The 27,787-nt window shown below is 54.0% G+C and overlaps 1 protein-coding gene across 2 annotated transcripts in view; it reads left to right on the plus strand.

Moving 5' to 3' along the window:
- Nucleotides 1-259: 259 nt before the first annotated feature.
- Nucleotides 260-27,787, plus strand: part of EFHD1 (EF-hand domain family member D1) — a 41,385-nt gene continuing 13,857 nt past the window's right edge. Inside the window, exons 1-2 of one of the 2 annotated variants that reach the window (XM_059053094.2) lie at nucleotides 260-998; nucleotides 23,381-23,528. In XM_059053094.2, the coding sequence (XP_058909077.1) occupies nucleotides 706-998; nucleotides 23,381-23,528 (441 nt within the window). In that variant the 5' untranslated portion in view covers nucleotides 260-705. The remainder of the gene's footprint in view (nucleotides 999-23,380; nucleotides 23,529-27,787) is intronic. The other variant, XM_059053093.2, reaches the window with a different exon arrangement.

A 27,787-nucleotide genomic window follows, 5' to 3' on the forward strand; every position in this document is an offset into this window, starting at 1 on the left:
CCGAAGCGGCGCTGGTGTCTTACCACCAGGAGAGCCACGAGTTTGTCTCCCTTGCTTGTTCTTTTTTCGGTTCGCTTACCTGTTTTTAGTGTGTTTTGGAAACATTTCTTTTCGGTGAGTGAAATTCAGCCTCCCCTTCCCCGCGCTCCCTGCGGGCGCCTCCCTCACCCAGACCTGGCGACCACTGGGTGCCACCCGCAGCCTTGGGGCGCGTAGGTGTCACCCGGGGGCGCTCGGCTCTCCCCACCCCCAGCCTGTCCCCCGCCGCGAGCGGCTCCAGTCTGGGCACGAAAGGAGCCGCCAGAACGGCACTGAAACTTTTCCCGGTGTCGTTCCCCCGGGGACCACAGGGTCCCTGGGCTCCCTGGGAGCGGGCGGCAAAGTCAGAGTTGATCCGAGGGTCCACTCTTCGTCCCGGGAGGCGCTCAGCTCCGGGTCTGGAGCCCCGGGGAGTGGAGAGCGGGCCGACGTCCCCGGGACGCGCCGACACCTGTGGCCCGTGGCCTCTGGCCGGGCGGGCTGTCCCCGAGCCCCAGCGCCTCCTTAAAGCCGCGGCTCCTCCCCGCCCGCCGCCCTCCCCTGCCCCCGCCCACGGTTCCACCCAACCGCCGGGTCCCCGCCGTCTTGGCGAAGTGTCGCAGAGTCGCGAGTCGGCGAGGAGCGCGCTGTCAGCCCAGTGCCCGCGTCCCCGGATCCACTGCGGCCATGGCCAGCGAGGAGCTGGCGAGCAAGCTGCAGCGGCGACTGCAGTGGCAGGGGGTGGACGGCGGGCTCCAGCCTGCGCCCCGAGCCGCCCCAGGCCCGGAGCCCCAGCCGCAGCCATCCGCCTGGGCGCCCACCACCAGAGCCGACGCCGAGCTGAGCGCGCAGCTGAACCGACGGCTGGACATCAACGAGGGCGCGGCGCGACCCCGCCGCTGCAAGGTCTTCCACCCGTACTCCGAGTTCCCCGAGTTCAGCCGCCGTCTCATCAAGGACCTGGAGAGCATGTTCAAACTGTAAGCTCTCCGCCGCGTCCTGCGCCGTGCGCCCCCGGGGACCCTGAGCCCCCGGGGACCCTGAGCCCGGGAGGGAGGTGGAGGTGGCGGTGGGTTGGTCTTTCTGGCTGGGAGTCCCGGGCCCCGCTTGGCGGGGGGACACAGGGTGGGATAGTGCAGGGGCTCCAGGGGTGTCTTTAGCATTTAACCCAACGGCCCCCAGATCCAGCGCGCCCCGACCGATCCCGGCGCGGTGCGGGGGGTGGGACACCGAGAAGCCGGAGCCGCCGTTCTCCGTGACCCAGGTCAGAAGTCCCCCCTCGGGCAGCCGAGCCCGAGTCCGGAGCTCCCGGGTCCGGACGGCGGGTCCCGCCCCCTCCGCGGGCCGGCTCCGAGATTTGCCCGGGGCGCAACTTCTAGGAAACGGAGACGCGCCGCGCCTCACCTGCCAACTTTAACTTTATCTCCCGAGGGAGAAATTAGCCTCGTTGTCCTTTATCTTTTAAAACAAAGGAGGAAACTTATCCTTGGCGGCCGCGCGGGGTTGGATGTACCAACAGAGACTGAGAACTGGGAGTGTGTTAAACTCTGCACGAAAGATCAGTACGTTCCTGGAGCGAGCACGGTCAGGGAGCCTCTTGGGAGCGTCGCCATGGCTGTTTTCCCTTCTTGCCTCTTGGGCAGGAGGCGCCCTTCCGGAACCGGACAAGGCAGGTGGCAGCTGGTTCGGTGGCGGCTCATTCCGGTCCTGCCGTGTCAGCCCCATCGGGCGTTGGAGGCAGCGTAGAGAGACCCCCCAGTAGTCGGCCTTGTAGCTTGGCAGCTCCCTGAGCCTCAGTTTCTTCATCTGGAGAGTGGGGGAAGTAATCGTCCCTGCCTTTTAAGGCCATAAAGTATTTTGCACACCGTAAGCTCCTAACTGAGCTATTAATATTAGTTCCAGAATTGGGCCAAGACCGGAAAAATGCCTGGGGGAGCGGAGGCCGCCGGCCAGGTCATGCTTGGGGCGGTTTAAAATGCGCTTGGAATGTGTTTGTCCTCCCGCGCGGAGGTTCTATTTAAAGGCGCCCTGGCCAGAGCTGTGTGGCGGGAGCCTGGGCCCCTTCCTGAGGCTGGGCTGTCGTCCAGCCCCAGCCCCTGCGCGGAGGTCAGCAGAGGCTGGTACCCGGAGCCTCCGCATCCCTGACACCCTGATTTCCGCGTCCCTGGCTTCCAGGCACTGACCCCTGGTGTTAACACCCGATAGGTGTAATTTGGGCCATTAAGGAAGGCTGAGTTGAGGCCGAAGAATGCACTTGGGCAGAGACGGAAAAGTGAACGGTGTGTCACAGCCCCTTTGATTTATTTGGGGTTATGCCTTTCCTGGCATACTGTTCCGCCTCTGGCTGCTCCCAGGTCCCAGCACTTCCTCCCAGTCCAGCTGGCTTCAGAGAGGGCATCTTGGGGACCTTCTTCTTCCAATCACTTTGGGGTGATTCAGATTTCTTTCATTTATTTTTATTACTATTATTTTTTTCTGCAGAACAATCTCTGATAGGATGTTTGTTTGTTGCCTAAGAGTAATAAAGGGAGTCCACACAATCAGGGGGGCTTGGGAGACCAAGCAAGGTGGCGTTGGCGTGGAAACAGATACCGGAAGAGGGTCAAGCACAGGGAAGGAAGGCAGTGTGCGGTCTGGGGTCCCACAGAGCTGGCAGTCTAGCCTGAGCACGAGACTTCTTCCTCCAGAGCTACTGTGTCAGTCACAAGTCTAGGCTGGGTTTTCTGTCACTTGCAACCCAAATTGGCATAAACCAAAAAGGGACTGATGGGTTCATAAAACTAAAAAAGGACTGGTGTCAGGTATGGCTGGATCAGGGAGCTCAAATGATGCCATCAGAGCTTCATTTCTTTTTCTTAAGCCGGCTTCCTCTCTGTGTTGTCCCCATCCTCAGGTGGCTTATCCCTGGTGGTGGCAGTGTGGCCACAGCAGCTCCAGCAAGTCCAGTGGGAAGAGTAACCACAGCAAAGACCTTACTGGGTGTGTGTCTTTTGTAGCTTTACTATTGCTTCTTATTGGCTCTGAACCAATTGCTGTGGCCAGGGCACCCTGTCGCTCTGGTTGGCCAGGCCTGAGCCACGCGCCCTCCCCCTGCGGAGACTATAGCAGGGGCACTGGCAGCCCCCCTGGGGCTCTTGCTGAGGAGGGGTTTGCACTGCTCCCTGTGAAGGGCCTTCACAGCTCCATCCCGGGCCTGACTGCGGGCAGACTCAGGCCTTCAGCCTCCAGTGTCCTGAGGCAGGACTGGCAGCTCTGGTCATTAGGCAGTAGCATCTGAGGCACCAGTCATTGCAAAGAAACCTTCCTGGGCATTTCCCCCCATGTCCTGGAAGGCAGGGGAGGCAAGACTGCTCCAGTTAGAGTCGCCCAGGTGGTGGCTGGAGACACCAGTGTGGCAGGAGGGGCCTCACAGGCGTAGAGTCAGACAGGGCCTAGGACCTGTGACCCTGGGCAAAGCTACATAGTCCCTCGAAGCCTTAGTTTCTTGCTGGTAAAAGTACCACCTTCCCGGGCTTCCCTGGTGGCGCAGTGGTTGAGAATCCGCCTGCCGATGCAGGAGACACGGGTTCGTGCCCCGGTCCGGGAGGATCCCACATGCCGCGGAGCGACTGGGCCCGTGAGCCATGGCCGCTGAGCCTGTGCGTCCGGAGCCTGTGCTCCGCAATGGGAGAGGCCACAACAGTGAGAGGCCCGCATACCGAAAAAAAAAAAAAAAAAAGTACCACCTTCCCATGAGGGCCAGGTAGCTGCTGTGGCTGCCAGGGGCAGGGACCACTCAGGGAATGATATTTCCCCCCACCCCTTAAACATAGTATCAGGACCCAGTTATCTTGGGACTTCCCTGGTGGGCCAGTGGTTGAGATGCTGCGCTTCCACCGCAGGGGACACAGGTTCCATCCCTGGTCAGGGAACTAAGGTCCCACATGCTATACAATGCTGTCAAAAAAAAAAAAAAAAAAGAGAGAGACCCAATTATCCGTCGTGAGTTTGAGGATGGTGGGGCTATAGCCCCCTCGTTCCAGGGTCATTAGCTGTGATCAAGGGCAAGTTGCTTAACCACTTCTGTCTTTTCGTCTGTAAAACGGGGACAACCTTTTCTTTCAAGGGTTTGGTGAGAACTGAGTGAGAGGAGGGGGTGGCCAGTACCAAGTCAGCATGTGACGTGGAACAGGGGCCTTTCGCTGAAGGCTGTCCCCACCCCCTTGGCTCCAGGCCCCATGTCCATGTTTAGAACTCTTCCCGCCCTGCCGCACCTTCGGGCTGCCCTGCTACCCACACCTGGTGCCCCCCTGAACTTCCAGACACATCCTCCTCCAGCTGAGCCCGATGGGGTTCCCCTCAGGTGCTTCCACCCAGTTTCCTCAGCGGGGAGGCAGCTGAAACTTTGCTCTCCCCACCCCACCAGGGTCTGGGGCTCCCCAGTCTGGGAGATTTTGTCACTTGGACATCTCTGACACAGCTCTGCTTTTTTTTTAGTCCTCATCCATCCTCGGTGCCTGGCACGTGGCGGTGACTCTAGTTGATGGACAAACCCCTCATCTCATGGAGGGCCCCCTATGGTCTCTTAAGTCAGACCAGCCCCCCTGCTACCCTCTGGTCCCTCTGCCGTCCTGCTACCTTGATCTCTCTGCAGACGGCCAGCTGGCTCCAGGACCCTCTGTGCCGATCTCGCCAGCCCTGGGGGCTGCCTGCACCCACTTCCCTTGCCCAGGCTGCGGTAGGCTGTGGGCCCCCTCCTACCCGGGAAGGCTGCTGTGGGGCTTGGCATTTGGGGATTTGCCACCCGTTGGCCTGGCAGTACCACCTGTCCTATAGCTGGCCCTCTGACAGGTCCCAGCTTTGCTCACAGCCCAGCCCAGCTTTTCTTCTGGCCCTCTTTCATATTTTCGTCTTCCTGCTGTCCTACTTGACTTAAAAAAAAAAAACGGCATGACTTAAAAAAATTTTTTTTAAAAACCAAAACTACATCTGGGTAGGTCCTCTTGAAAACCGAATGTTTGCTCATATCCCCCCACCCCATGGCATCGAGCCTTTTCTGCACATGCTTTGGCCACTCTCTGAGGCCTGGGCAAGCCCACCCCTCCCCGCCTCGCCTCCCTGCCCTGGGGGTGTGTCTGTCTGCCATCACCCTGTCCAGCCAGCAGCTGCTCGTTGCCACACATCTGCCCCCAACTGAAACGTGTCTTTTTCTTTTTCCTTTGGTTTTTATGCATAAATTTAAAAAAAATCATGTGAAAAATCTCAGCTTGTTTTCCATGCTTTCCACCTTCTATCCATTGCGGAAGCAGTGTTGTTGAGGCTGTTAAGGTCACGAACTTGGAGTCGGGCTTCCTGGGTTCAGACCCCAACTCTACCACTTGCTACTTGGAAGGTTACTTTGGGCAGGTTACTACTGAAAAGCTCCGTGCCTCGGTTTCCCCTTATGTCACGTGGGGATAGAAAAGTACCTGCCTTGTGAGTTTCTTGTGGGGATGAAATAAATGCATGTATATGAAGCAGTTAGCTCAATGCTTGGCCCATGGTGAGGCCAGTAAGTTTCAGGCACTAATTTTCACAGCCATCATTTTGGTGGATGTGCAAATTGTGTGTTGTCTTTTCTGTTAAATAATTTACAAACACTTTGCAGTGTCTGGTTTCTCCTTTGAAGTTGATTTCACCTGCAGCTTGAGCTGTGGAGTGGGGATGTGGCCGCTTGGTGGGTAACTGGTCCCCCTGGGACCGCCCCCAGGGCTCTGCTGAGGGGACTTACTCATTCTGCTTCGGGGTGAGTGGATGAGTGTCCTAGGGCTGCTGTAACAAGGACCACAAGCTGGTGGTTTAAAACAAGAGAAATGTATTTTCTTACCATTCTGGAGGCTGGAATCCGAAATCAAGGTGTCAGAAGGGCCATATGCTCGCTCCAAAGCCTCTAGGGAAGAACCCTTCCATGCCTCTTCTGGCTTCTGATGGTTGCCAGCAATTCTTGGCATCCCTGGCTTACAGACGCATCACTCTAGACCCTGTCTTGATAGTCACATGGTGTTCTCCCTGTGTGTGTGTGTCTTCACATGGCCTTCTTGTAAAGACACTAGTCCTTGGATTTAGGGCCCACCCTAATCCAGTATGACTTTTTTTTTTTTTTGGCCACGCTGCGTGGCTTGCAGGATCTTAGTTCCCCGACGAGGGATCGAACCTGGGCCACGGCAGTGAAAATGCTGAGTCCTGACCACCAGACCGCCAGGGAATTCCACAGAATGACATCATTTTAATTCAACTTATTATATCTGCAAAGATCCTATTTCCAAATAGGTCACATTCTGAAGTTCTAGATAGCTGTGAATCTTTTTGGGGGGGGCTCTCTTCACCCCATTACTGCCCCTGGGCAGAGGTGCTCTGTCTATGTGCATTGTGACGTGTCAGAGTCTTAACCACTTTAGATTGTTTAGGTGATTTAGGAGGTCTGAGATGTCACCAAAGCCAGAATGATTCCTACCCCTCAGAGAAGGGGGGTCAGTCTTCTCAAAGCCTAACACTCTTTCAGATGGAGCTGCCATCTAACTGCACAAAACAAAACCAAGAGAAAACCCCCAACTTGTGCCAGGAGCGCACTTACTTTCAGCAGGAATTTCGCTTTTAATCCGTTTCTAGATCCAGATTCTGATGTCGCCTTAGGGTTCACTCAGAACCTGACTTGACCGGAACAAAGTACGTCTGTTCTTTTTGTCCGGGGCTATATAGATTCATGCAGACACTGCAAAACGTGCTTTGATCTTTTACATTTGATTTTCCTATTTAAAAGTATTTCACTTAGGGATCTCTTACAGTTTCAAGGTTTAAAAAACCCTGGATCCTTTCCAGCCTGTGAACACATCAGCTTCTTGGAGCGGGGGGTCATTTATTTGCCTTTGTATTGTTGGGACCTACCACAAATGAGCCTGGTGTGTTGTAGAAGAGAGAGAATTTTCTAATGAGTGTGGGAAGCCAGAGGCGTCAGCAGCCCCGCCAGAGAAAGTTCCCTCTCCGTTTCCAAGAGTGTTACTGGATAGGCTGGGCCGAGAGAATAGTGGCCTGATTTTAAACGAAGAGTGAGAAGGCCCCGAAGAAACTGACTCTACAGTGTGTGTCCAGGGCCGTAATACGAGCTGGTGGAGCGGTGAAGGTTAGACAGGAAATTTTAATTACCCTGGACTTATCCAGAGGCTCCTTTCAAAGGGAGGTAATGAGGGCAGCCACTTAAGGGCGGACCCAAATACAGCATCTTAAAATGCAGCTGTGATGTTCTCGCAGTATACTAAACGCTTGTGTTTCAATGCCCGAGAGAGAGGGTGGGGAGAGGAGGCTTTGGCTGTGGGAAAGTTGTCTTTTTATCAGAATCGGAAATGATGACGTCATGGACGCCCTGCCAGTACCTGACTCCCCACCACTGCAGAACCCCGAAAAGGCAGGGATGCCCTGGAAGTCTTCATTTCTCATCGCCCCCACCCCCAGTTTCTTTTTCTCCTCCCTAGACTTTTCTCTGAGGGAGGGAGGAAGGGGTGTGGACTTGGAGGGCTGGGAATTTGCCAGAGGGGTGAAGGGAGCCCTGTTAGGAGGTGGTTTACTGGGGAGGTGGATCTTTATCTGTATCTTTTGAGTGAATTGCCTTATACACAGGGAAAGGTGGATGGAATTAACTGGAAGTTAGTTAAGTGACTTTTCCCCTTAGAGAAAGGCGAGGGCTTCTGACCCTCTGTGTCTTTAGTGCCCGGTGATCCACCTTAGAGTTGAAATTCCCTCACCTGCCCTGGATTTTGCACATTTGACTGTTCTGCTTGAAGGTGGGGTGGGAGAACCCAGGGCTTGTCTGAATTCCTGGCGGGCAGTCAGCCAGAACCCAGGCCGACTTCTGTCTGGGGTCTTGGTCTCCGGCAGAAAGACGCTGTTAACTGGGAACTATTTCTTAGAGAGGTTTAAGCACTGGTTTTCTTTGCCCGGAGTGTGATGTTGGCGGAGCTGGAAAGAGGTGCCACCGTTTCTGGCAGTTTTATCTTTGCAGAGAGTTTCCTTTCCTCATTCCTTGTTCCTCACCTCCTTTCTCTGGGAAGCCTCCTCCACCCTCCTTATTACAGAGCATCACATTTTGTGAGAATTCGAGTGACTTATTAAAATCTTACATAAAGCAAAAAAAAAAAAAAAAAAAGTTCTTTTTCCTTTCTCTCCTGCAAAATTAGTTAAGTGCCTAGTTTCAAAGCGTTAAGGTCCAGGGGACTCTAACTTTATTTATACTCTCAGCCCTGTGATACCTCCCCAACCCCCAGACTAACTAGTAAATAGAAATACCATCTTCCATTGAATTTGGGGGGCTTGGTGGACGCGGGCTACATCATGTGTGGTTTCACGGCGTGGCTCAGCCAGTGATCTCTAAGTATGTGTCGAATGAATCAGGTCTCAGGCTCTGGAGCTAGTGGCTGCCAGGCCTGTCCGTGACTTTGGGAAGAGATACTCAGTGTAGGATCCCAGCACACACGCTAGGTTTTGCACAGCTTGCTATTATTAGTTTCCTGCTTCATGAATATCTATGTATCAGGCGCACTATTGCAGGCTCACACTCTGCAGCCTCCCCCTGCTTCTGTGTCCCTTCAGTGTTGGTGATTGAACGGCTCCCCTGGTCCTAAGTGCTAGATGGTCCTTGGAAGGCCCACATACGGGGATATCTGAGTTGTTGGAGCGTGGACTTTGCCATCCTGCAGGATGAAACTCTACCTGTGCCCAACGGCCTGCCAAGACACAGACCCAAGTCCCGCACTGAATCCTTCTTTGGTTCCAAGGCTGCACCGACCTTCTGTGACCCCTTTCCCAGTGCTCCCACCCCTGCGCTCCCATGGCCAGCACTGTCTGTACATTTGCTAATGTCTGCTCCTGTGATCCCATAATGATGATAATGATGAGCCTCTTTCTCACCTGCTGTCTGTGAGCTCTTCATTCATTCAGTGTTTTCACTCATTCAGTGAAGCACATGCCAGGTACCGGTATTATACAGATTGATGTGGAGGGGTTTCTGCCCTCGAGAAGCTCTATGAACTCTAAACAATGGGCTGGATTTAACATGATGCTGCTTGGCGGGGAAGGATGCAAATCCTGGAAAAGCCATCGACCATCCATGTATAAGAAACCCCGGGTAGCCTAGCAGACACTGTGAAGATGCTGCATTCAGGGCAGGGGGTCTTGGTCTTTCTGGACACAGCCAGGGAGGAGCAGCCAGCCAGGACTGGGAAGGGGTTCAGGCCCTCGATGGATCAAACGCCTTGGGGCCAAGGCTCTCGGAGCCAGAGGATGGGGGCTGAGAGTTTGAAGTCTGGTGGGGATCTGCTCGACCTCAGGGGGCAGAAGGTGGGTAATGAGGGTTAAGTGAAACCCTAACCCTAACCCTGGCTGGGCCAGGGTTGGGCCAGCTTGGTCCGTAAAGGGCCGGGTAGTAAATCTATTTGGGCCTTGTGGGCCCTAGGGTCTCTGTTACCACTGCTCAACTCTGCCACTGTGACCAAAAGTAGCTGCAGACAATACATCAAGGAACCTAAACTAACTGGCGTGGCTGTGTCCGGGTAAGGCTTGGTGAGCAGAATTTGCCCGCAGGCTACAGTTGGCTGGCCCCTATACTATTTTTTTTGCGGTACGCGGGCCTCTTACTGCCGTGGCCTCTCCCGTTGCGGAGCACAGGCTCTGGACGCGCAGGCTCAGCGGCCACGGCTCACGGGCCCAGCCGCTCCGCGGCACGTGGGATCTTCCCGGACCGGGGCACGAACCTGCGTCCCCTGCATCGGCAGGCAGACTCTCAACCACTGCGCCACCAGGGAAGCCCGACGGCCCCTATTCTAGGCAATTGCTTTGGAATCTTCTGAATCCTGAGCCCTGTGAGTGGTCGGTGGTCTTGCTCGCCCCTTCCCTCACTTCTCGGCCTTTCTCCCTGTCAGTGGCCTGGGGTTTCACTGGCTGGGGCAGACCTGGAGCCCCCAGGGGAAAACGAGGCAGAAGCAGAGTGATCCCAGAGCTCTAGGACCCCAGAGTTGCTTCTGGAAGATTCTTGCTGGAGCAGGAGTGACATATGTATACGCTTCTCCTGCCAGCTAAGAGGGCCGGGCAGCCGGTGCCCTGCAGCTGGGACCCCTGCGTGACATTCTGCACCCTGGAAGGGCTGCCTTGGTGTTACTTCCTCTGAGAGGTGGTCCAAGGTGTGTTTGAGCCAGGCTGTGGTCAGGAAGGGCTTTGGGACTTCCCTGGCGGTCCAGTGGTTAGGACTCTGTGCTTCCATCGCAGAGGGCACGGGTTCGATCCTTGGTCTGGGAGCTAAGATCCCACAAGCTGCGTGGTGCGACCAAAAAAAAAAAAAAAAAAAAAAAAAAAACCCAAAGAACAAAAGCCCTCCAGATGTAAAGGCAAATGAAAACTAACTTGGTTGCACAGAGACCTTGACCTTGGTGTCTGCCTCCTTGAGCCCCGTGGTTAAATAAGGTGTTCTTCATCTCAAGTCTTTGGACCCTCCCCCTTCTCCCTAGCCCCCCTTCCAACCTCCCTTCCTCCCTTTATCATCATGAGCCGAGTGCCTCTGCTTTCCTCTCCTTTTAGAAGGGTCTCTAAGTGGAGATGCGGGAGTGCATGTGGCCAGTGCCGTTTTGGTGCATGTCACCTGCACTGACGGCTCTCGTTCCTTTCAGTGCTGCCCGATGTTCTGCTGCTAACGGCCCTTCTCTCAGTGTGGAGGCCTTCGTGCAAGTCGTGGGTGGGTAGGTGTGTGTGTTGGAGGGTGTCCAGGCCTGGTTTTATTTTCTTTCAGTCTCTGCCTATCTGCCCCCCGTGTTGCTGAATGAAGGTAAATTCTCTGATTTTGGAGGCGAGGACTGGGTGGTCTGTCTCCACACAAGGCTGCCTCTGGCTGACACTATGTCCTTAGCACCCTGCCAGCTCAGATCAGGTTTGCAGGAAGTAGACGGATGTCGTTCAGGACTTAGAAACTGTCACGTGCCTAAGGCTGGCCCTGCCGCCCCTTCCTGGTCAGAGTGGCAAGGGACCCCAGGGCTGTAGTTGATCCTAGCCTTGGGATTAGGCAACTCCCGGGGACCCCCAGCCCCACCTGGCAATTCCCACTGAACGCTGTGCCTGGGACCATGGTCCCCTGTCATCAACTCTCTACCAGCAAGATCTGGCTGCTGACAGGCTCAGCTCTGCGCCCACAGGGACATGGTGAGCTGTGTCTCAGCCTTGGAGAGGTGCTGGCCCCTGAGCCTGTGCAGCTCTGTCCATCTTGGGCTCAGTGACAGGGTCCCTGTCCCCTCCCTAAATGGCTCATACTCCCCCCACCCTTTCCTACAAGGACCGACTTGACTGAGCACAGCCACTGCTTGCAGAGCACCTACTGTGTGCAGGCACTGTTCTTGGCATTTATGCATTGTAAGCACTAAGAGATGGGTGCTTTTATCATCCCTCAGTTTACAGATGGGGACCGTGGGACGAAGTTCAGACTCTTCACGCTGACCCTCAAGGCCGGTCACAGCTGGCTACTGCATTCTTCTCTCTCTGGCTGGTTGCCCCAGCCTGACCCCATTCTTGCTGGGCTGTTGGCTCTCCGCAGTCTCTCTCCCATAACCCCCAGTTTCCAATCTGTCCATTACTGTTGGTTCTTAGGAGGTTCCCCTCCCCCTCCTCCCAGGCCTTTGCCCTGGGAGAGCAGGGTCCTCTCTTTAAGGTTCAGTGTGGCTGACTTCTTTCTTCCTTCAGTCCCCAGGGCTGGACCCAGGGCCACAGGCAGGGCAGGGGATCCTTGACCTCTGTAGAGGGGCCTGAGCTCTGCATCTGGAGCTGCCCCGAGGCCCTAATTACGGCCCCAGTGGAGCTTCCCGGCTCCCAGGGCTGTCAGGAATAGGCGCCTTCGGTGGGGTTGTGTAGTCCTCTCCGGCAGTGCCACCCACCGCGTGACACAGGGCACATGCCTGTAAGTGAGATGCGGAAAAAGGAAAGTGACCACCTTCTCAGGTTGTCCCCAAGATCGCGTGACTGCTTGGTGTGCAGTCGCAGCCTTAATTAGGTCACTCCTGTTCCAGCCCCAGCTTCTTTCCACTGAGGGAGCCGCAGGTCCAGGCCCCTAGCAGGGCTGCTGGATTTAAGGTGGTGCCAGCCCAGAGGAAGGACACTGGAAAGTGGCCACTGGCAGGGAAGCTGTGGGTGGAGGCTCCGAAGACCCAGAGGTTGGCAGCTCAGGTGCTTTTCCTTTCTGTGCGGAGGGACGGCTGCGTCCCCGCACAGTCCAATTCCACTGGGCCTGTAGCTCCTGACCTGCCCCTCCCTCAGGGCCTCCCCCTGGCCCTTTCCCTCCCCGGCTCCTGGGCTTGGGAGTCGAGGGAGTGTGGGTCCCTACTGGGGCTGCGCCAGGCCTGACTGGGTCTGGGGGGGGGAGGGAACCCCGGGTTGTTTGGGGGCACCCGTCCCCCGAGATCCTCAGGGCTCCTGGGGATTCCCAGGCAAACTAGGTTTCCAGAGGCACCTCTGGCCCAGTTTCCCAGCCCATCAGGCCTTTTCTAGGAGGTGTTGGGAGCCAAGGGGAGACACCCCATTACTACAGCAAAGAACCACCCTTGCTCATTTCGACACCCCTGATCAGAAGAGCCCCTGTGGCCTCCCCATCGCCTCCATCAGGGTGTGCTCAGGGCGGGCGTCCCCTGGGATGCCCTTCTCCCCCTCCTTCCTGGATGGATAGCCGGTAACTCTAGATTCCCAGGTCCACTTGCTCCATTCCCTGTTCCCAAGTGAGTCCCCAGACGCCTGTACTTATCCAAACCCAGCAAAGGTGCCCCGATTTCAAAAGGACCAAGGGGAGACCCCAGGATTAGGGTCCTTCTCTTAATGAGCCAAAACTAAAAAAGTGAGCCCTTACTGATGAGCTTGCGGATAAGCTGAGAGTTTATCTGTCTTCCGGTAATCTTGGCAGCAACTGGACAAAGCCCAGAGAGCAACTCGCCCAAGGACACACAGCACAGGATGTCACCGGGGCCTTGAACCAGGGCAGTCTGACCGCAGGAGCACACCGCCAGCCCTTTTGCCCTCCACCTTCCTCGGGAGGAGCCCGGCAAGGCTCCAATTGCCCGAATCGCTCCCTGCTACGTTTGCCAGGTCAAAAGCTTTCCAAGGCTTGTCCCTCTCTACCTGCTCACTCGTGGGTTCTTGGCATCTGTGCCCGAAGCACTTAGTACGCCTGGCCTATTGACTAGTTGCCACCGGCACGTTCCTCTGGAGGGTGGTCACGGGGGCTGGCTGGCTTTGTTTCCACACTGGGTTGCTGGCATCAGTGGGAGAGTTCGTGTGGAGCTGAAACCTCCCAATCTGAGGTCTTTTCCACCCCTGGGCTACGGCAGCCATTCTGAGAGCATGAGGCGGGGGGGGGGGGGGGGGGATGGTGCTTGGTGCACCTCTGCTCTCTCTCCTTCTGAATCCGCGTGGGAGTCCCTGGCAGGTGCACTGCACTCCCGCTGCAGGCATTTGGGACAGAGAGGACTTCCCCGCGCAGCTCAAAAGCCTGGGTAGCAGCTGCCTGACTCTGCATCCCCTCTGCTGTCTTGCGGGGCCCTGAGCACACAGTGAGTGCTCTGTAGGGGTGGGGATGGCCCCTCAGCCCTGCCCTGCCTCCTTCCCTTTCTTCATGAACTTCCAGACACCATGTACAGAACTATAGGAGGCTGTGGCTGGGGAGACCCAACTGGTCTCCTGCAGCCTGTAAAGATGTTGGCCTCTTACCAGAAAAAGAAGGATATTTCCCAGGAGCGAGTCCCCGCAGCACTGGCTGTGCACAGGACAGGTGAAGCTGGCTCTCGCCGGCACCCAGTACGACTCCCAGCTCACCTTCTCTCCCTGCATCTCTCCACGGCGAGGACTACTGCATGCCCCCCAACCGCTCACTCCACCCCCCCCACTGCCCCCCTAAATCCATCCTGCACATCGAGCTGGCGGGTCTTCCTGAAACGGCCATCTGATGTCACTTCTCTGCGTCACACTCTTTGCAGGTTGCCCCTCTTACCCATAAGAAGACACAGCTCTCCCAGAACGCCTTGCGGGAGCTGGCCCCCTCCCCCATTCTGGGACACCCCGGCACCTCTGGACTGCACTGGCGACAGGGGCTCCCTCCCAGGCTCTGCACACTCACTCCTGTTAGAGCCAGCTCTGCTCCGGCCTTATCACAGCTCAACTGTCTGTACATCTGCCTCCCGCTGGGACTGGTCTTTGTGCTTTTCTTGTGCTCTGGAGAGGCCCCAGGTAGATGTGAGCCAGGTGACTCGAAGAGCCAGGCGTTGATCCCGCAAAGGCGGCTGGGAGCAGCGTGACTGGAAATCAGACTCTGGGCTCCAGCTTTTGTACTTCACTCCTCAGAGTCCCCCTTCCTCGGACCCTGCTTTCTCGTACTTTGCGTGCAGTTGTAACACACTTGGAGATGTGGTTTCTCAGTCTGCAGCAAATCAGAAGGAAGGGAGGGAGGGAAGGAGGAGGGGAGGGAGGGAGAGAGGGAGGGAGAGAGGGAGGGAGAGAGGGAGGGACAAAGAAAGGGCAGATAATTTGACAGCTAAGGGGGACCTACACAGAAGACAGGAAACCAGGACCTCAGAGAAGGGGCAGGCAGGGAAGCACGGAGGAAAAACAGTCCTGTGGGCTCGGGGGACCCTGAGGCTCAGCTGCATCGGCACAGTTAGAGACACCCACGGGAGAAGCAGGAAAGCCCCAGGAAGGGCTACCTGCTCTGGGGATAGTCTGGCACAGCGCCCTCCTCCTACTTGGAGGAGCCTCTGGGCAACACGGGGAGTCTTGTGAAAATGCAGGTTCTGATTCAGCAGGTCCGGGAAGGGACCTGAAATTCTGCGTTTCGAATAATCCTGGATGACCTGATGCTGCCGGTCTGGGGGCCACACTCTGAGTGGCCGCCTGTCGGAAAAGGCAGTGCATGTTTCCCATATAAGGCCTTTCTGGAGAAAAACCGGTGTGTTTCCATGTTCTGGGTCTCTGAGGTGTAGGCGGCTACCCCCAACACTCAGAGTAAGGCATTTTCTGGGGCAAATCCTCCTGAGAACCCCCCTACCCCCTGGGGATCCCTGGGGAGTTTCTGATGGCTGAGTTTCAGGCAGACAAAGGCTGGCCTGCTTCTTTCTTCCTTGATAGCAGGATTATTCTGGGGAGGTGAAAACCAAGAAAACCCAGGGGCTCGGCACAGTGGAGCGAGAGGGCGAGCCATTCATGGACCAGCACTGGGCGGACATTGGAAACCAGCCCCCGAGCCCTTGCTGCTGTCTCCTTACTGGCAGGCCTTTGGTGGGGTGAGGATTAGGGGTCACCTGGGCCCCTCTGGCCAGGCCAGGGGCTTTCCCAGGTCATAGGCACTCGGGGCGGTGGGCCCAGTGTTCAGGGGTCTCAGCCCGTCCTGCCTCTACCTACCCCGTTCCCCTGACCAGCGATGACCTCCATCAGTTGAGTTGGGAAGCCTTCTCAAGTGAGCCCTCGGAAGACAGAGGTGATGCTCTCGTACAGGACAGGCGGGGCGATGAGAGTCACTCATCAAGGGCTTCCTGCAAATTCAGCCGGAGGGGCCACAGCAGCCTGTGGATTTGGGTTTCCCCCAGATCGTTAAAGATGGTAGAGGCTGCTTGAGGCCAGTGCGTGTGGGCAGCTCTTCAGAGCAGCAGCCCTGGAAGTTGTCTGCTTCCTCTTCACGGCTGCAGACAGGTCCTACTTTTAAATATAGCTCCCTCCCACTGCTTGCTTACTGGGTGCCGGGGGCCAGTGCTGGCGTGTTATCTCCTGTTGGCCCCTCTACAGCTCTGCAAGGCCCAGACAGCTCAGTTATAGTCAGCCTGCAGTGGGCTCGGCAGCCTGTCTCTCCCAAATGAACGGCGGGGCTGGCTTTGCACCCAGGCCTGTGTCTGCAGGGCCATGTGCAGTGCTGAGGGAACTGGAATCTCCCCCTAACAGATCCTGGAGATTAGGAAGATGAAGGGAATGAGGACATTTTAAAGCAAAAACATGGAAAAAGCTCCCCAATCCAGAGGAGGGCTAGAAGGAAGCCCTAGGAAACAAACAAGGATGAGGGGTCTTGGAGTTATGAGTGAGGTTTCTTGTTTTTTGTTTTTTTAATATCCTGGATTGCCTTTAACTAGAAAAATCTTGGTTGAAGTTTAAATTATAGAAAAAAACTGGTACAGGGAGAGCTAAGATGTTGGTAGGGGGAGGAGCCAGGGGCTTAAGGGAACTCCAATGAGCCTGCAAGCATTTGAAAGATGTAAACTACTGGGAGGCGGGGAAAGGAAATATTTTGATGGTTCGAAGCAGGGGAAGAGCGATGCAGCTTAGGCCAGGTTTGTGGGGAGAAGGAGAGCCCCAGATGAGCCGAGGGCTGGAGCTCCCTCCCGGACTCCCCTGGGGCCTGGTCCCACACCTAGTGGGTGGCCCTGCCAGCTGAGCAGTGCAGGTGGGCCCGACCTGGGCAGGTTCTTCTAGGTGCTGCTCCCTTTCCACGGGGCTGGATTCCAAATTGCAAGGCACGTGATGGGATGTTCGTGGAGGGACTGGAAGCAAAGGAGGTTTCCAGAATGAGGAAAGCAAATCCGACCGCATTCGTCTCTCCCACGGGCCCAGAAGTTTGGCGTAAGGTCACCTGTTCGCAGATGGCCTTGTCTCAGGGGGTCCTCACGATGCAGTTACTTGAGGAGAGGGGCTCTGAGCAGGTTGAGGGTGAACGCTTTGCCCCCGGTCCAGCCTTGGGGGCCTCTGCCAGGGGTCCTCACCTCCAGCTTCCTTCAAGCGCACCCACAGTGGAATGCGTTGCTGAAGTTGTCCTACAACTTGCAGAAGGGCCTTTATCCGTTTAACGCCTTGCTTCCCCAGGACACCTCTCTGCCTCAGCTTTGGCTGGCTTGTCTCTGTCAACTGTCACTGGAGGGGCCACGCTGGCATCCTATAAGGACTGACCTGCTATCAAGTCTTCCTTCCCCCAAACCTACAACTGGTGGCGGTGCTGCCCAGTCCTGCGGTCGGGCGGTGGGCTTGGGCATCAAGTGGGGATGCCCCGGGGCTAACCTCGCTGGCTGGGCCTAGTGACCTTTGGTTGGTTGGCCTAGGCGGGCTTGGTTTCTTCGTCAGCCTGACGGTGTGACGTTCCTTAAAGGAGTGCTGGAGGGTGAAAGCAGATCAAATCTATTTGAAGGGCTGTGTTGGTGAGACTGTTTCTTCAAATGTTTGGGAGACATCGGTATTCTTTCGGGCAAAAATGGATAATTTTGCGTATGTGGGCAGCTGGCGATACCGCGCTCCGAGACCAGAATTGGAATCTACACACGTGTGGGGCTCAGCAACATGACTCCTATTATTTCTGCCAAAGTCGTCAGATATAAATTGTAAAATGTGTGAATCGCACAGTTAACTACTGGTCTGTTTGTTGGGACATCATGTACGCGCCCTCTCCATCCCCGGGCTCCCCACTGAGTCAAGGGGCACATAGTGGGAGCTTCGTTCGTGGTCGTTCCTGCCTTCCCTGTTCCCACGTGAAGCCAGGCACCCGCCTGAAAGCCCCCGGTTGGTTCTGAGCCACAGCAATTGGCTTCACTGCACCCCTCAGCTTTGACGACCTGTCAGATGGGGTGACTCGTTACCACCTCACGGCACTGCTGAGTTAAATCAGGTGATTTAGCACAGCCTGGCACTTAGTGAGCACTCAATAAACAGTAAACGCGGGCGGCTATTATGAATTCTTCATAGGACTGTCATAAAGATGAAAGGGTTAGTGTATGAGACAGTGTGTTGTGAACTGCAAAGCAGGCTAGCTGTAGTTATTAGGGGCTTTGAATTCCATTGTGTGCGCGGGGCGCACATGGTAGTTGGATGCTTCGAGAGGAGCAGGTGAAACAGTAAGTTGATGAGGGGGACCTGGGAGGTTTTTCCTGCCTGTCTTGCATATGCGGGCCCTGAGGGAAGTGGCTGTGGGCAAAGCCTCGGAGACGGTCACTTTGGAGAGGGAAGGATGCACTTCTGGATTACAAATCCCAGTGGCATGGGGAGGGGCGAGGACACCGCTGACGTGGTCAATGTATGGTCCTCCCAGGACTTAACTATGGGCTTGGCTGGTGCTTCGGGCAGGAACAAAGGGACGCAGTCTTTGCTGAGTCCCTGGGAGTCGAGGCAGCGGCTGACTCGTGACCCCTTTCTTTCCTGCCCTCTTGCCTTGGAGACGTCCCCTCTCAGTCCGCACACTGGCTTTATTCCTGTGCCAATCTGGTGCTCCTGGCAGGACGCCTGGCCCTTTCTTTCTTTTTAAAATGTATTTTTATTTACTTTTGACTGCATTGAGTGGTCGTTGCTGCGAGCGGGCTTTCTCGAGTTGTGGAGAGCGGGGGCTACTCTTTTGTTTGTTTGTTTTTTAAGAAATAAATTTATTTATTTATTTATTGGCTGCGTCGGGTCTTCGCTGCTGCACGCGGGCTTTCTCTAGTTGCGGTGAGCAGGGGCTACTCGTCATTGCAGTGCGCGGGCTTCTCGTTGCAGTGGCCTCTCCCGTCGCGGAGCACGGGCTCCAGGTGCACGGGCCTGCGCAGCTGTGGCGCACGGGCTCAGTCGTTGTGGCTCGCGGGCTCTAGAGCGCAGGCTCAGTAGTTGTGGCGCACGGGCTTAGCTGCTCCGCGGCACGTGGGATCTTCCCGGACCAGGGCTCGAACCCATGTCCCCTGCGTTGGCAGGCAGATTCTTAACCACTGCGCCACCAGGGAAGTCCCCTGGTCCTTTCTTCCGTCTGGGATTTGCCCACCGAGGTGGTGTGCTTTTGCTCGCAGGCACATGGTTACCGAAGTTGTCAAACCAAAATTTCCTGCCTAGTGAAAAAAATTGGAATTCCTTTAACCTGTCACCCAGACTTTGCCAAGGCCCTTTCTCACATATTTGTCCTCTTTCTTAGGCCTGGGGAATGTTTCCGGCTTGAGGGTCTAAAAGAGGTTTTCCAACCCTTCTTGACTCTTCTCAGTTAGAACCCCAGGGAAATGCCAGGGATAAGGCCTCCGAGCCCCTCTCTGCCGTGACCCCATCTTGACTGCCGTTCGTGCTGAGGAGGCTGCGGTAGCTGTGTTCCTGCCCCTGCTGGCTGAGGACAAATTCCTGCCTTGTTCCCTGACCTTTTCTTATCTTTGCCCCAATTCATCTCCTGTTCCTGGGGCCCCCTCCCCTCTCTTTACCCCTGAGCTTTTCAGCTGCTCTCGTCCTCCCTTCACGTTCCTTCCTTTCTTCTCTGCGTTCAGACCCCAGACCTCTGCCTTTGCTCGGAAAGATCCACATCTCGAATGCATCCCTGTTCGTGGCTTCAGTCTCCTCTGCAAACGTCGCAGGAGCGTGCACTGTATGCTGAGCAGCGAGCAGAGGACATTCATTCACAATCTCGGCCTGGAGGGGAACATAAGGGCCGTTTAACGGGCTGCCTTCCTAAGGTAGAACCGCCCTGAGGGGTGCTTCCCAAAGTGTTTTCCTTGGAACACTCGATTGCTTAGATGTGCCTCCTCCAGTGGAAAATCCCTGAACACAGAGGTGGTGTGGTCGGATGAGTCTGGGTGCTGTTTCCCTCTAGTAGGTTTCGGACACGTGACCATATGGAAGGCTCTGGAAAGTTCCACGCTAAAGAAGCTTGTTTACTTTGACTAGGACTCCCTGTAACAGAGACGGTCCCTCCGGCCTGTTTGTAAGAGCTCTTCTCACCTCAGGTCTTGTGTTAGCTGTTTTTTGCCAGGAAGGTCTTCCTTGTGCTTGGCTAATACCCGTCTCTGTCATGTCCACACACAGAGCCCAGTTCTGGCCGTCACCAGCTCGCTGAGATCCTTTGGGCCTAGATTCTGTCCCAGCTTTGTGTCACCAGCAAATTTTTTTTTTTTTTTTTTTTTTGAAGTACGCGGGTCTCTCACTGCTGTGGCCTCTCCCGTTGCGGAGCACAGGCTCCGGACGCACAGGCTCAGCGGCCATGGCTCATGGGCCTAGCCGCTCCGCGACATGTGGGATCTTCCCGGACCGGGGCACGAACCCGTGTCCCCTGCATCGGCAGGCGGATTCTCAACTGCGCCACCAGGGAAGCCCTCACCAGCAAATCTGACAGTCAGCACTCTTCCTAGGTGGCCCTACACCTAACAGGCAAGCTGCTGAAGTGTATGGGCCTCTACTCCTGTCTGTCGTTCCCCCAGAAGCCTAGTAGAGGGGGCTTGCTGACTCTGGTAGAGATAATAGGTCAGTCATCATAGTTTTCTGCTGGACCAGCTTGAGAACCCTGTTTCAAAAGCAAATGAGCAGGGCTTCCCTGGTGGCGCAGAGGTTGAGAGTCCGCCTGCCGATGCAGGGGACGCGGGTTCGTGCCCCGGTCCGGGAAGATCCCACGTGCCACGGAGCGGCTGGGCCCGTGAGCCACGGCCGCTGAGCCTGTGCATCTGGAGCCTGTGCTCCGCAACGGGAGAGGCCACAACGGTGAGAGGGCCGTGTACCACAAAAAAAAAAAAAAAAAAAAAAAAAAAAAAAGCAAATGAGCATATGACCTAGCAATCCTACTCTTGGTTATATATCCAAGGGGGATGAAAACAAATGTCCACACAAAAACTTGTATGTGAGTATTCATAGCAGCATTATTCATCACAGCCATAAGTAGAAACAACATGAACATCTATCAGCAGGTGAATGGATAAACAAAATATGGTGTATTTATACAAGAGAATTTTATTCAGCGATGAATAAAAAGAGTAAAGTACTGATTGACATGTGCTACAAGCTGGGTGAACTTTGCAAACATTATGTTAAGTGAAAGAAGCCAGACACAGAAGGTCGCGTATCATATGATACCATGTATATGAAGTGTCCAGAATAGGCAAAACCATAGAGGCAGAAAGCAAGCTAGTAGTTGCTAGGGGCTGGGGAGGGGGGTTTGAGGAACGACTGCTACAGGGCATGGATTTCTTTTTGGGGTGATGCAAATGTTGAGGAGTTAGATAGTGATGTTGGCTGCACAACCTTGTGAATATGCTAAAAATCACTGAGCTGTGCAATTTTAAAAGAGTGAATGTTATGGTACGTAAAGTATATCTCAATAAAGCTGTTCTTTTAAAAAGAAGTGGGGACTTGTCTGGCGGTCCAGTGGTTAAGACTCCACGCTTCCACTGCAGGGGGCATGGGTTCGATCCCTGGTCGGGGAACTAAGCTCCCGCATGCTGTGCGGCACGGCCAGAAAAAGAAAAAACCAAAAAAAAATCCGTAAAAAGAAGTGAAAAAACCAAGTAAATGAGGCCAATCCTCGAATCACTTTTAGGGGACCCCTGGCAACCATTGCTTCCTCTTTTAAGTGCCATCCCTTGATAATACTTGATGCTGGGCTGGTCCATCTGTCATTCATACCCTACGCCCGCTTCCTGGAAACCACCCTGGAGCACCTGTCCTGTCCTTCAGGGTCCTCAGAGTTCACCAGCAGGATTCCAGGGGTACCGTCTGTGTCCTTTAGCATCCTGCAGCGTGATGCTTCCCGGCAGGGAGGGAGTGGGAGCGCAGACCTGCCTGAAGGAAGTGGCGTCTGCTGAGGCACAGAGGGCAGACGTGTGCTGCCAGCGATCAGAGGAAGAAGGGGAGGCTCCCCAGCTCCAGGGGACGGAAAAGGCCACCGAGGAGGGTGGGTGGAGGTACGTTCTGGGTGGGAGGAATGAGTCGGCCACTGTGGCTGGAGCAGGGCACACTGAGGAGTACTGGGCCTCCTCTCCAGCATGACCACATGGGCCTCAAAATACCACCAGCCCACAGGCTTCGATTTCTGGCTGCCCACAGGCTACATTTCTTGGCGGCTGGTACGGTGGTTCCTAACAATGGTGGTTTCTTTTGGGGAGCTGGGGCTGGGGGGTGATAGACAGCGAGGAAGCCTGTTTTGTTTGTTTGTTCATGTATTTGATTTTTACGTTTACCCTCTTAACCTAAGTGTTGAGATCAGTGTACGTTCACATTCTCGTGTAACCCTCACCACCGCCCATCTCCAGGACCTTTTCCTCATCCCAAACTGAAACTGGAACCCGTGAAATAATAACCCCCTCCACCCGCCGCTTCCCCTGGTCCCTGGTAACTACTTTCTCTCTCTATGAATTCTAGACACCTCATATAAGTGGAATTATGCAGCGTTTGTCCTTTTGCGACTGGCTTATTTCAACCTTAGCATAATGTTGGCAGTGTTTATCCGTGTTGTAGCATGTATTAGAATTTCATTTTTTAAATGGCGAATAATATTCTATTGTGTAAATATATGATATCCCACTGTATGGATATATCTCATTTTGTTTAACTGTTCATCTGTCAGTGGACACTCAGTTGTTTCTGCCTTTGGGCTATTATGAATGGATTTGTTTCTTAAAGCATGACGTTCATACCTGAGCAACAAGTGATCTCTGAGGAGCAGAATATGGGATGGACTTGACGGGAGAAGAGCCAGCGAGTCTGTGAGGAAGCTCCACAATAGCCCAAGTGTATAGCGAAGCGCGGGGGAGTGGAGTGACTGGAGTAGAAGTACAGAAGGCTGAGGAGGGCTCCACGGGGCTGACCAGGCACTCGGGCGTAGAGGGCAGGGCCAGGACCCCTGCCATGGCGAGGCTGGGGTCGTTTCCTGCAGGTGGCTGGGGGCTGGGGGGACATCTGGGGGGACAGCCAGCAGAGGTGCTGGCTCTGTGTCGAAACTCGGCCAGCAGGGCAGAGCCACCACCCCGCTCATCTGTGACACATAGGTGTGACCGTTCAGACCTGGAGACTAGATCGTGAGCCAGAGGGCTAAGCATGAAACCGCAGTGCTGGGGCCAGGCCTGACTCACAGCCCAGCACCAGGGCGGGAAGCAGTTTCCAGAGACAGGAGACCAGAGGACGAGAGGAGGGGTTGGTGGAACTGGGGGCAGTGGAGACCCCAGGGGCCAGTGACCAAGGGAAGGCTTCCAGAACTGTCAGTTGCTCCACGTAATAGAGTGGGTGCACGGGGCGCCCTGCAGCAGCTATTCTATCGTCCAGCGTCAGGAGGTTCAGTTGAGGTTCGTTGACCCAGGTAGACGAGCATGTTTTTCATCCTCAAGAAACTTATGGCCTAATTAAGGAGTTGAAAGACATGAAAACACTCCTGCAGTACAAGACCCACTTTGAGTCATATCCCGCAGAGCCCCAGAGGTGTTGGAGGAGAGAGAGGGGACCCTTCCAATGCAGTGACCCGGGTGGCACTGCAAGGCAGGAGCCTTTTGAGTCATTTTTCAGTAAATAAGGCCAAAAGCGTTACACATTTGGTAGATTAACACCAAAGTGTCCTTTGGTCCTGGCCATGGCCATCCCTCACCAGCGCCCTGCCTTTGACCTACAGATATGACGCCGGAAGGGATGGCTTCATTGACCTGATGGAGCTGAAGCTGATGATGGAGAAGCTGGGGGCCCCCCAGACCCACCTGGGCCTGAAGAGCATGATCAAGGAGGTGGACGAGGACTTCGACGGCAAACTCAGCTTCCATGAGGTACCTGCGGCCTGCGGGCCCTGAGCCCCTGGAGGTTGGGTGGGGGGTGGGGTGGCCCTGAGAGGACTCGCAGATTTACCATCCCCTGGAGTGCAAATAGCGTTGGCCTCTCTTGAGTGCTGCTTGGATATTTAACCTAGAGTTCTGCCTTTTCAAATAAATGTAAGGAGCTAGTGAGCCGCAGTGCTGGCATGAAAAAATGCTCAGCAAGCACACTGAAAGTCAGCGTGGGTAAGATAAGCTCATCTGGCTAAAATGGTAAAAGTACTGAGAAATCTGGAGGGATGTTCACCAAAATATTCATTGTGGACGTTGGTGGGTGCAAAGTGTTGGAGGCTTTATAATTTTATACTTAAAAAATATATTCAAACTGTTAATTTTATAAGAAGCATTTTAAAATAGTAAAAAAAGAAAGAAAGAAAGAAAAAAGAAATTATACAAAGGGTCTTACTCTGTGCCCATGGACCTTCCGCTCCAAACAGGTCCAAGGATGGGTTTTTTGGATCTTTGAAACCCTGAAATTGTGTTCGTACAGATATCTTCCTGGAAGAGCACATGGAGTCGCCTGAGCCCCCGATGGATGAAAACCTCAGCCATTTTCATTCTGGGGAATAAGTCTCAAGGCCATTGGGTTTCTTCCATGGCACGGATGCAGCTCCACAAGGAAGGGAATTCCATGTTTTGTGTGTTTGAGTCTTGTGGAAAGGTTTTTAGATATGTCAGTGACCTGTTATTAGCATAACTTTAGCGACACCATCCAGGCTAAAGGCTTGGACATTAGCCCAGCTGCCGTGGTCTCATTTTCAGTCGTGTCTCTTTTGGGGCCCTTGGGGGTTGAGAGGACTGTTCTTGTCTCCTGGTGTTTAACCTTGGTTATTGCAGAAAGAGTGAAGTGCAGGCATCCTGGTTTCTGAGAGTGAGAACTTTAGCCAAATACAGGTCATCTTTCCAGGCTAGATAGGGCCTTTGGATGCTCTTCCTGGGGTGTCTCTGCAGCTGACCTGGCAACCATGAGTCCCTTCCCAGCTGGCCTTGCCTCTCACTGCCCACACATCAACGCCAGAATCTCCCATCTCATCCTCCCCTGAACTGGCAGATGTGGGGATGGATCACGTAAACCTGTGTTGGGCACAGCCCTCAGGAGAATCTGGTACCAGAATTCTCATTTCAAGGCTAAGGAGCTAGAAGACCAAAAGGGTCAGCACTTGCCTGCAATCAGGTCCCAGCTCAGGGCTGGGCCAGGCTTACAGCCTTCCCCCATCATTTACCACATTCAACTTCCCAGCTGCCTCTCTGTCTCCCTCGCCTCTCATTTGGTTCCTTTGTATCATTCATACATCGTGCTGGGCATTGGCTCTTTCCGATCTGGGTACCCCTGGAGTATAGAAGGTAAAGGATCATGCCTTGGTGAAGCTTTGGAGGCAAGGTTGGGGAAAGAACTTCTACGGTAAAGTTGTGACCTCTGGAGAACAGAAACCGAGGGTGCTTAGAAAGTCTGTGCAAGTCAGCAACTGAGCTAAGACACAATCCCTCCCCCTGTTTTACCCAGGAACCACCCAAATGTGCCCCTCTCTGCATCCAAGATGCTCAGTTAGCTTTTGGTTAGCTGCTGGCTTGGCCATTTCGCCCAGACGGTGGACATCAGAGGCTTGGACATCTCCAAAGGGCTTTGTTGTGGGTCCTCAACCTGCCTACAGGCCTACAGTGACATTCACATTCAGTCTTTCGTCAGTTCAGAGCCCCACTGTGGTCCCAGCTCTAGGAGCTGTACCCAGAGGTACAGGATTTGGACGTATAGATGCATTTGCCATTAATACTCCGCAGTCTAACCTCCTGCTCTTAGTATTTCACTCTGCTGGTTTCTGCACATGTTGTAAGCCACTAGTGGGCCGATGCTGTGTTTGTGTGATGAAAAGAGGCTTACAGCCCGACCTCCATCTTCCACACAGAGCTGCATACCTGGAGCAAGTTATTTTACTTCTCAGCTTCAGTTTTTCTGTCCTTAAAATAGGGCTGTTAATAGCTTTTGCTCAGGACTGTTTCGAGAACCAAATTCTCTTTCTATGCCTCCATCATTAAGAACTCTTTTCTTTGTTTGTTTTTTGCGGTACACGGGCCTCTCACTGTTGTGGCCTCTCCCGTTGCGGAGCAAAGGCCCTGGACGCACAGGCTCAGCGGCCATGGCTCACGGGCCCAGCCGCTCCACGGCATGTGGGATCTTCCCGGACCGGGGCACGAACCCGCGTCCCCTGCATCAGCAGGCGGCGGACTCTCAACCACTGCGCCACCAGGGAAGCCCAGTTAGAACTCTTGATTGCAAGTGAGGGAAAGAGAATGCTAGCTAATTTAAACAAGAAAAGAACAAACAACTATTGGCTTACATACCTGGGAGAGGAAGAAGTGGAAGTGCTTCAGTCACAAGTAATCCAGGGTCTTCCTCTTGCCGTATCTTGAATGTGTTTTTTTCTGTGTCCACCTCATCTTTTCTTTCCAAATAGGGTGTTGTCCCTGGCATATGACAAGATGGCTGCTGGCAGCTCCAGTCTACATTGTCCCAGGGGATAGAGGGCTTCTTTATCCCAGAGTCCCTACCAGTCTCAGGAGAAGGCTTCTGATTGGCCCTAATAGGGATACATGCCCACCTCCTGGACCAGTCATTGAATCCAGGGTACTGTGATTGGCTAGATCCAGGTTATGTGCCATGAGGCACCCCAGTCAACAGCTCCACCATCATCACAGGTGTCCTCATGATCTGGCACTTAGTAGGTGCTTGGTGAGTTTGTATTCCCTTTCTTTTTCTTTGGATTAACTCAACTGAAGTGAGTTACATCTAAATATAAGCTACTTTCCCCCAACATACAAGGAAATCGATCTTTCTTTTAAACCATTTCTCTTCCAATTATGAAAATAATATATGCACACGAGGGGCATTTTAGAAGATGGCATATATGGAACCATTAAAAATGATGATGTATCCAATAGCACAGTGTTTGATGACCAGAGAACACACGTTGACAATGTAAAAAGCAGGCACAAAAGCAGATTTCCAAACTGTATATAAAATATAATTGTTTAGGGCCTCGCTGGTGGTGCGGTGGTTAAGAATCCACCTGTCTGTGCAGGAGACACGGGTTCAAGCCCTGGTCCGGGAAGATCCCACATGCCACGGAGCAACTAAGCCCGTGCACCACAACTACTGAACCTGCGCTCTAGAGCCTACGAGCCACAACTACTGAAGCCCGCGTGCCTAGAGTCCATGGCTCTGCAACAAGAGAAGCCACCACAATGAGAAGCCCGCGCACCGCAACAAAGAGTAGCCTCCACTCTCCACAACTAGAGAGAGGTTGCATGCAGCAACGAAGACCCAACGCAGCCAAAAATAAATAAATAAATATTTTTAAAAGGAAGTAATCATTAAAATAAACAAATGAATTTTTAAAATAAAATATAATTGTTTGCATTTATGGTTAATGCACATGTACAGACGTGTAGAAGAAGTCATAAGGATGGACCAGAGTTAGCAGTTCTATGTCCATAACTAGGGATCTAGAATCCTATTCCAGGCACTCACCACCTCATTCTCCTTTGGAGGCAGACAGCAAGGCCTTAATATCCTCCCCTCTTTTTCTTATAGTCCTTACTGATTCCATTACACCTGTCTCAATGCGAATTGCTCCAAGACCAGATGTGTGGTAGTTTTGTACAAAGGCTGGATAAGGGTTTTACTAGATTACATGTTAGTACTGAGAACTGTAGGTCCTGTTTTCTCCTCCCACCTTACCCTCTCTGCGGTGAGTCCCTGGCAGCCCTGGCTGTACTGGGTTGCACCCCTGCCTGTTCATGGTTGATTGGTCCATGGATGGATCTCTGGCTAGACTAGGTCAGTTGGATTCCCTATCTGGAAATTTGAAACTGGGGCTGAAGTACTGCATGTTGGCTGTGCAGGTGGCTCTTCCCGTAAGAATAACTCAATGTGGGGCAGCCATTTTCTCCCACGTGGTCCAGACACAAGAGCTCAAGAGGGAATGTAGCCTCCAATCCTGAGAACATTGCCTCTCCCTGTTCCAGCCCTCTTCCAGGTCACTGTATTTTACCCTTGGGTTTTTGAGACATCCTTTTTGTATAATGAATACCTCCTTTTTACTTAAGCCAACAAGTGTGTTTCTGTCACTTGCCATCTAAGAGCTCTAACTAATGTGGGGAAGTGTTTGCATCATCAATCAGAGCCATGAAATTTAAGATTTCCTTAAATATGGGAC

This window comes from Kogia breviceps, chromosome 2, assembly GCF_026419965.1.
Source record: "Kogia breviceps isolate mKogBre1 chromosome 2, mKogBre1 haplotype 1, whole genome shotgun sequence".
Lineage (NCBI taxonomy): Eukaryota > Metazoa > Chordata > Mammalia > Artiodactyla > Physeteridae > Kogia > Kogia breviceps.